Here is a 9,378-nt window from a genome sequence, read left to right as displayed (position 1 = left end):
AAAAGATGAAAAGTTTTTTTGGCACGGCATTCATAAACTGCCAGAGAGGTGGGAAAAATGTGTTCAAAACAGTGGAAATTATTTTGAATAAAGTATTATTTATCACTTTCGAACAACAGACGTCTTATTTGTATAAAAAAATTCCGGTTTCATACTTCTACACCTGGTAATAGCATTGATTTTCGGCATTTCGTATTATGTCGGATCCATTCAATTGGACAAAGATGAAAAACTGGCGGAGAAGTACAAGGGTAACACTTTTACCATCATGCGCATCGGACTGGCTAAGATGTTTTCCTCTCTGGCAAATTTAGTGTACGATGAAAATAGCGAACGGAAGAAGAACGAGGCTTGAGAGAACACATAGCAGCCATGACGACGACGACGACGATGACCATGAGCGACCATATTCTGATGATGTCCACGCTGGTGATACGTCTGAGGATTTACGATTTGAACAGATACGCCGTTCGCAATTATTGCCGGACGACAACGTGTAAGCATTCCTTCGACAGTCACGTGAGAAAGGCATATGAAACGAAATTGTGTTATCGCGTAACGGTGCCTAAAGTCCGTAGGTTACCGAAGTTAATGAGCAGCGTGACGGAAGAGTACACTGTGCAACATCACGACATGATCCAAGTGGATCAACGATTTCAAAGTTTTACAGAAAGGAGTAGCGGCATCACCGCCAAATGGTTGGCCCTGCAAGGCTTCTTTTGTCGTCGCCGCGACGAGGAGAACGCCGCCACCACCGACATTTGCTGCTTCGTTTGCGGATTTATTTTACGCAACGATACTTTGCTCACTCAGGCACCGTTACGTGAACATTGTCGTCTCGCGCCGAACTGTCCATTCGCCAGTTCATTGTACAGGAGTCTCTTGCGACTCAGCGATACGCAAAGATATAACATCTTGTACGGCACATTCATGCGTGCGAATGAAGTCAATGTACTACTTCCTATAGAACTGGTGGACTTGCGGCGGCGTAAAGCATCGCAAAATACGCCAATGCCCTACGATTGGCGTCGAACGTACGAGCTTGAGAGTAGTCGCGTTGAATCCTTTCGCCGTCTGCGCTGGCCACTGGAAGATAACTTGCCGGCCGTACACATGGCGCAGTGTGGCTTCGTCTCTATCGGTATCGACGGCCTGCGCTCTCGTATGAAATACATGTATCATCCGATAGGTCGGCGTCGCTTGATAATGATGGTGCCGCCGATTGACGATGCTGCCGGAGATGATGCCGTTCAGTGTTTTGCGTGCGGCGGTATTTTTTACAATTGGCAGGATGCAGCATGTCCGTGGACAGAACACGCGTCTTGGTACCCGAACTGTTCGTTTGTTGTAAAGGGAAAGGTGCAATAAAAAAACATCTTCCATGTATTTCTTCTTTATTCTCCTCCGTCATCCACTACCTTGACCAATAAATCTACGGGACACAATGCTAAAAGTGTAGCGAATACAAGACCGCGTTTTTCCGCATGTGATAGATTCGTGGGCCATCTGAAGACGGGCTGTCGTAACAGAGCGATGAAGCGATCGTCCGACGTTAATTCCGCATAGGTTCGTTTGTCCAACGGTACTTTGCTCTTGCATCGTTCTGCTGATAACAGATCCGGTATTATGGCGTGTATTGCTGCGGCTACTCTGGAAGGAACGTCATCAAGTCGGCGGAATACTGCGTTAATCAGCCGTTGTGGGAAAAAACTATCGTCTGCGTCGCCTCCGGCGCTACCGGTACCATATGACCGTAGTGCGAAAGTACCGTCGGACGTATCGCGAACTGACTTCTCAGTGTAATCCAGAGACCAATTGGTCATAAGACTGTTCCAACAGCCTAACCAACGCAAATAATCGTACATGCGTATGCCGTAATTCACGAACGGGTCGTTATGCGCCAGATCGTCCTGGCGGCGAATTCGAGCGACTGTTTCCAAGCGTTCTTGCCGTTCCTCTTGTACGCGCAAATTCCGTTGAGCTTCCTCGAAGGCGGCCACATTGAGCATCTTCAATGGCTCGCAATCTTTTACGATTTCCCCGATGTTTATTAATTGGCTCGAGGCAAGAATGCGTTTTTCATTTTCTTCACAAAAGGCCGATATCTGCATAAGTTTCTCATAATTTGCCAGAGCCATGACGCTATCGCACACGTTCGACGACTTTGCATCAAGCGAATTCAACTGACGCAAGATTCGACAAGCAGGCGCTGCTCTTTCCTCAGCATTCGCGAAAATCTCGTCTCTGGCATTCGACAGACGTTCCGCTTCGGCATTGAAACAAATTCCGGATGAATTTCCTCATCTAACATGCGTGACAGTTTATCGTGCAATTCGTGCAATATCACAGTCGTACGATTTTGTAACTCGGCCTCTGCATTCGCAAGCAATAACTGCAATTCGTTCACCTCGTTCGTGAGTGACTCTTCTATGGCTATGGAATCTTTGAGCGCATCCAGTTCGACTGATACGGCATTGCGAAAGTCATTCAGGCGTTGACGTTCAACCATCAAACTGCGTTGATATTCTCGTTCTAGGACGAGTAATTTGTCCAAATACTTGTTCATTCCTAGCTCAAAATCCGCTCGAAATGCTACAACGTAGCGTTGAAATTTCGTTAATGCCATGCACGCAACTGCGTCATAATCGCATGACACTCGTGACAGCAATGAAGGCTGTTGTAGGTGCAGCGACTGCGGTGATTCAGTCGAGGAGGTCACCTAAAGAGATCTCACCTCGGCGAGTCGTACGTCGCGCACCAGCGTTTCGCCGATAAGCGCCCCCATTGTTGGCAGAGCGATAGTGTTGGTGTTGACTTCTTCACCGTCTCGTTGTTCGGGATAACAGAGCGCATCGTCGCATAGCCAACTGACGCTGCAAGCGTCACGTATTCTTTGGGCCGTCGGCCGGTACCACAAGATCGGCGATATTCTGGTCTGCACTTGCTCACACGAGTCAAAATCAATTGCCGACGACGAGGATGGTGCTGCCAATTTCTCGCTGGCAAGTGTCGTTCTGGCTCCAGTGATGAGTACCTGAGCTAACGAACGAATGATTTCGTCATTGCCATGCGGCTTGATCGCAGCACTCTTACCGCCGCCGTTACCGCCAGAGGCAGATATTTCTAGTTCTAATGATCGCACGAGAGCACGTCTAAATAACGAATAAGAAGAGACTGGCTGTCGTCGTTGTTGTCTCGTCGTAGCGCGAGATTACGCAGCCGACGCTAAACTGCCAATAGCTCGCAATTTTTTGTCCCCGGACATCTTACGACAACAAAGTGATGGCGGCTCGACGGTCATCGTCATGATTTGTTCATTATCGATCATCGCGACGATCTTCATATCCGTTATTCTAATCGGACTAGCGATTTTCTCTTTGCGTCGCTTTGGAAACGCGGTGAAAGAGACATATCGCGGTACTATCATCAATGACAACGGAGAGCAACGGCGACGGCCACCTCCTCGATCGGTCGACACTGACGTTTTCGAAGGACGGCGATTGCTCGAATTCTCCAGACGGGGCATCTCGATTCCCGAACGGTCTGCCGATTCTCGAGAATGCGACAACTTCGAGAAGGTACCTCCCGCGTGCAATGTAGACGAGGGCTATGCTTCATGTTTTGCATGTATAGAAGCGCGCCATTCACTACGGGTTTGCGTGCATTTGAGCACACCTCTCACGATACATGACGAACGCACGAATCGCGACTTCGTGATCCCTGCCAACGAGCATTCTGCGGAGGGCTACTGTCTACGCGAACAGGTCGGCAACAATCTCAGATCAATGAACCACGACGACGACGACGATGTTAACGGTGAGCTTGAACGAGCACGGCGTCAATGCAGTGCGTTCAATGCGGATTGGTTACTCGTGCGCAGGCGCAAGGACGCAGTTGCCGATAGTACTTTCAACTTCGCGTGCCGGTGCAAATATCCTCATCTGATGACGAACGTGGCAGGTCCTTTATCGGCGTGTAGTCGCGACGTTGCTTGCAATGGTCACGGTCAACTGGACGACACGGCGCATGAATCGCGCAGCGATCCTTTCGTAAATGGTCAGTGTGTGTGTCACGACGACGGCTGGATCGCTGAATACGATGCGTCCGTGGGCATAGGGCCGTACTGCCGCGAGGCAACATTTGCCGAGCGGCCGAGTGCATTTTACGGCAATCGGCAGTATTCCCACGATCTCAATTTGTACGATGACGCGTACAAATGTATTTAGGTCTTCTTTGGAATTCTCGCGGGTGGACGATCGGGAATTGGATGTCTGGTTGCCCAATCCGTGCGCACCGTGCGACCTGATCAAGTTTGACGGTAGTGGCGTCTACTTTTGCGGCGATAAACTCAAGACCAGAACGGACGAACGCGACCGGACGGTTTTGCATCAAGTGTTGCTCGGCGTTCGAAGCGATCGGGACTATCTGAATGGTAATGGTGGTAGATTCCCGAATTCTTGTTTGATAGTGTCCGTCGATTCGACCCGCGCGCTCATTCAGTATATGTCGCAAAAATGGAACGACGGTAAATGGTACGCTCAAGAATGGGGTTTTATAGTAGCAAACGGAGATATGGTCGATTCGATCGATTGGGAAGGTGCCGAGGCGAATTACGACAAATTTTTCCGATTGCTCGTAATGCCTCGGAATAGCGAAGCATTGGAGAAAGTAGGTATCCTATGGACATACAACGGTGAAGAATTGAGTGCTCACCGCGAGAAGTTTAGCGAACGATTGCACCAAATAATCACACGGCCGACTATGTGGCGCACCGATCTGTGTTATTACGGGCAAGTCGATGTACGTAGCGGTAACGTCAAGACCTGATTCGACTTTCCATACTATATGAATGTCTGGCCAAAATCGTTCTACGTCGAGAATGCCGATCGAGTTAGTCCCACGTAGAATTTCCAAACCACGTACAATTGCCCGGACCTTCGAGGACTGGACGAAATACCTAAAACGTCGTCGCGCGAGATAGACAGTGCCCGAGCCGAGGAACTAGCGCGCGCTATGTTGCCGGTATGCCTGATTATGCACAATGCCAGCGAAGGTAGCGGTAGCTATACTCGGCCTGAACTCAATGCGCATCACGACAATCCAACGGGATGCTTGTTGTTCGACCTAAACCACGAGTCGACGCAGTATTCGTACTGTCTGTGGAGACCGGCCGACATGAATATGCGTCAATTTGTAACTGGTCGAAATGTGAGTTTGGTCGCCGCCGCCCAGTTGGTGCCGCCGTCGTCTCATTAGTGCGGCGTGGTACGGCGTGGACGTTTAGCTGGTCGCGCCGCGAGTTCTCCCTCGTCCTCTTTCACTTGTGCCGCTATAGAACGCAACAGCGCGATATCGTACACACGCCGTCTCAACGCGTGCGTGCGCTGTGAATCCAAGAGCATCGATCGCCGATGCACTCCGTAACAGCGTAAAGCGTTCTCTACTGAACGCGGCAGACCCGAGTACGGATTACTCACACCGGATTCAAAGTCACTGCCTTTGATGTACGTAGTGCTCGACGCACAGTTTTCCAGTAGAGCCTCGTACGTCAAACGACACATTCTCATGGGATTAGAACCGCCGTGTCTGGTGTGATATATAAAGTGGCTGTGAGCGGAATCACTGCTGACGAAAAAATAGCCATAACCGGCCGACCCGAGACGTGCTCCAGATGAACGGGAATAAACTGCACGCATGACGTCGGCCTGCTGCTCCCGCAACTGACCGCATGCAGCTCGACCGACGAAACTGTACATCGATGAGATTACGTCGACCGGCTCGCCTCGATCTGTGACTAAATCCGACAGATCCGCAACGTGCGCTATTCCTTTTTGGCCGAACGAATTTTGCAATTTGAGCGTTTGTCTTGTGTAACGTCCCAGCCCCTAAAATCTTTAAATTTTCACGCCGCTATAATACCATGATATCACTTTAACCCGAGGCCGATTTGCGCTAAACTGAGAGATAGTACATAAGTTAAATTGTTCTAACGGGAAGCCTTACTCATTCAATCGTCAAAAACGGTTAAGAATAAAACTCAATATATTGTCAATACTGGTAAAGCAAGTAGTTAGTGAAAACCATACATGACGAAGGAATTAGTAGGTGAGCCGAATAAAATAAGAATATTTGCGAAGCGAACCCGCTTAGGCACGACAGAACGCACTCGGCATGACATCATCTCGAAGCTATGCATCACGCCATCGCACATAACGTCATCCAGCCACCCACACGCAGTACCGAGAAGCTGAAGAGCGATGGAATCCCTTTGGGAAAGACCGACCCGAGACCACCGAGGCGCCGTGGAATACGGCGCTGCGAGCCGACCGCCGTCGGAAAGCGTCGGGAACGTACGAAGCTCCCGTCGGAGCCCTATAAAAGGCGTGCTCCCGGAGCGCTCCTCGCATTTGTTCGGGAATTTTTGAGGACTCTACAACCCGTAGCTGCGTGCGCCTTCGCTAGCTTTTGTTCGGGAAACTTTCGAGACCATACACGTATCTGTTCACGCTGCTGCGTGAGCCATTGTTACTCTCCGACCCGTTGCTTTACGCATTTGTTCGGACCATCTACGATCGACCTGTGAGCGGACTGCTGCGTCAGTATTAACGTGCCCAGGCGAGTTCTACCACAATTAACGGATCTCTACTATAAGCGACCGTGAGTTTATTCCCTAATTATACTCGAACACTTGACCGGTAGGATCCGAGCGACCACCTATCGTTAAATTCATTATTCTTGATTTAATTATAGTACTATTCTGATTTTTATTATATTACTCATACTACTTAATAGCTTATAGCATCATTACATATAAAAATCTTGTTTAAATACCATAATTGTATTCGCTCTTAAAATATATTATACAATTCATGCATTACTGCTCTCTTTAAGAACGATTCTTTTCCTATACATCCCTCACACCCTGCATTACCTTGCGTTTCGTCTTTGGTCTCGACGCTTCACTGGCACATGCGCCAGTCGTAAGCCATACGCTTTTACACACATTCCTGCAGAGCTGCGGTGTTCGCTATAACACCATAATACTGCTAATGTGCTAGGCAGCGTTCCCCGCTCCTGGTTACATCTTCTGCTTCTTAAGACAGAGCTCTGACAGTTCTCGGCAGCATTTCACGAACGCTCCGGAACTTAATTAATATACAGCGAATTGTGAAGTAGCGCGTGAGGATTTCCTGGCTAGCGAGTCAGTCGAGATCTGATCGAGACTTCAACAGATCCATTGCGAACAGGATCTTACAACTTAAGGACTGAGAGACCAGAGGTTATATTTCTGCTTTACACCCATACCGACTTACTTAAATCGTTCTTACTGAGTTTCATATTGAGTTCAAATCAAGTTACAACTTAGCATATTTCATTCAATATATTAGATGCCGAAGAGAAGCGGCAGGAAACATAAAGAGCGACTACGCAGGTGGATTGCACGCACCGCGGAGCGAGGCGAACCTGTCTCCGTTGTGCCCAGCTCTCCTAACCCTTCGGAAAGAGGGTACTTTATTCTAAATTCAGGAAATTATTATATTGAAGTTCGCGCGTCGCTGAGACCACTTCCACCGAGGCCAGTCACGCCGACCGTACCCGTTATTAAAGAGGAGCCTAAATACACTGAGTTATTACCTAAAGATCAAAAGGTTCCGAATCCAAACTTAGATTTGCATAAAGACTTAACAAGTAGCGAACAAGCCGTAGTCGAAGCGTTAGTAAATGTACTCACCAACGAACAATAAAAGACATTCTCATAATTAAAATCGTGTCAACTCTCACGTATTACACGTCACAACCTACCCTCAATAAATATATTAATTAGCTAATAAAATATTCCCAGAGTTACATCCTAAAGCTCCTTTCAGTTAACTTCAATATTCATAAAGTATAACCTCAAGGTATTAATACACAACTTCAGACTTATAAACGACGATTACTTTATTTTTCATCCTATACACCCACATCAATTGAATTCTCTTTACATTATAACTTCATTTCGTCGAGGTTACTATTAATTAAAGCAATATTTTCAACTTATATTAACCCAAGTAAGAGGTTACGTTTTCAATAAATAAATTGTAACATTTAAATCTTTTTTCTTTCACTTTATTTAATCACACACACGCATAACTCCCTTTCGGTGCACAGCTCTCTACCAGCCCTGGCTATTGTCGGTGAATGCAGGCAGGCCTAAAACAAAAGAGAGCATAACTCTTTTTGTGTCTGAGCGGTCACAGAAGACGTTACACTTGTCGGTCTGGTGCACAGCGATACTCGAATCGATCGCTCGAACACCTCAAGGACCGCACTGGCGATTGAGCAATCGTCGTCATAATGGTATTCCTCGTGTAGCAGGCACTCGCCAACGACGGTGTTGGCAGTTGTCTTATCGGGCAGGTATTGCCCGCAGCAGTTTGCGCTTTGCTGCACGAAGGACGCGTTCCAAGTGAGATACAAATCACTACTGAACAAACTCCCTCCGTCAAGAGTCGTTCTCGGCTCTCTGTTGTAAACGAGTACGTCATTGCCGCACGGTATGTAAATTTTTGCATTGGCGAAGAGCGTGCCTATATGCACTCGTAAGCCAAAGTTTCGTTCGAACGTTAATCCCATACTAGCGACAAAGTGCACAAGAGCACCTCCTTTTGCGGAAAGACAAATTTTTTGCGAAAAAGCGTTTCCGCAAACAACGGCAGTCGGTCACTAAGCACGTACCCATCCTCACAATTCAACATGTCAAAATCGCCAAAAGTGAACATTAGTCTAAGCGCATGCTTTGGCACCATATCCCCATTGTCCGTACTGATCACGGAGGGAGGTGGAAGTAAGTCCGGGTCGACGATCAAACGCGTAAACTTGCCATTCCCATCGCCGTAGCGTGACCATGATTTGGTTCTCGCGCCGCTACCGGCAGCGATGATCTCGAGAGACTGTCGATGCGCGTTAATCGATACGATGAGTTTGCTAATGTCCGTGAGGAGGAGATATCGCGCCACTGATAGCATGCCGTGACAGGCCACCTCGTGCATCAAAGGCTGACACTCTGTCTCGTGAGGGAAAGAATGGTAGTACAGCGTCAATTCGTGTCGAGAGAAGCAACTGTGTCGTCGACATGACGGCAAAGAGATAAATGTGCTATTGGCAAGAACGTCGCGTCGGGACCACGCGTGAGACAATACGTTTCTATCGAAGCGTAACGACAAATTGGCCGGTGTCCGATAATCTTCACACGCGAAACAAAAAGTAGCGTACACGCTGTCTGTTCGGCTTTCGGGCACGTCTGCTGTTCGCGACACGACTAAATTAACTGGGCATAAAGGAATACCATGAGCAATTCGTACGTTCAAATAGTACGAAAGATTATAAAGACGAGTC

The 9,378-nt window shown here is 48.0% G+C and overlaps 1 protein-coding gene across 1 annotated transcript; it reads left to right on the top strand.

Annotated features, from left to right (window-relative positions):
• Positions 1-372: 372 nt before the first annotated feature.
• LOC116853626 (E3 ubiquitin-protein ligase XIAP-like) lies at positions 373-1,368 on the top strand. Its single transcript, XM_032834755.1, has one exon. The coding sequence runs from the start codon at positions 373-375 to the stop codon at positions 1,366-1,368; it is 996 nt and encodes a 331-aa protein (XP_032690646.1).
• The last annotated feature ends 8,010 nt before the right edge of the window (positions 1,369-9,378 follow it).

Source organism: Odontomachus brunneus, unplaced genomic scaffold (genome assembly GCF_010583005.1).
Source record: "Odontomachus brunneus isolate Ranch 3 - 2012 unplaced genomic scaffold, Obru_v1 Obru_scaffold_388, whole genome shotgun sequence".
In the NCBI taxonomy this organism is placed as follows: domain Eukaryota; kingdom Metazoa; phylum Arthropoda; class Insecta; order Hymenoptera; family Formicidae; genus Odontomachus; species Odontomachus brunneus.
This window is presented reverse-complemented; position numbering and strand designations above follow the sequence as displayed.

What these genes read in the sequence shown, in the direction of transcription:
- LOC116853626 (XM_032834755.1), top strand. Translation starts at nt 373, where the DNA reads ATGACGACGACGACGACGATGACCATGAGCGACCATATTCTGATGATG.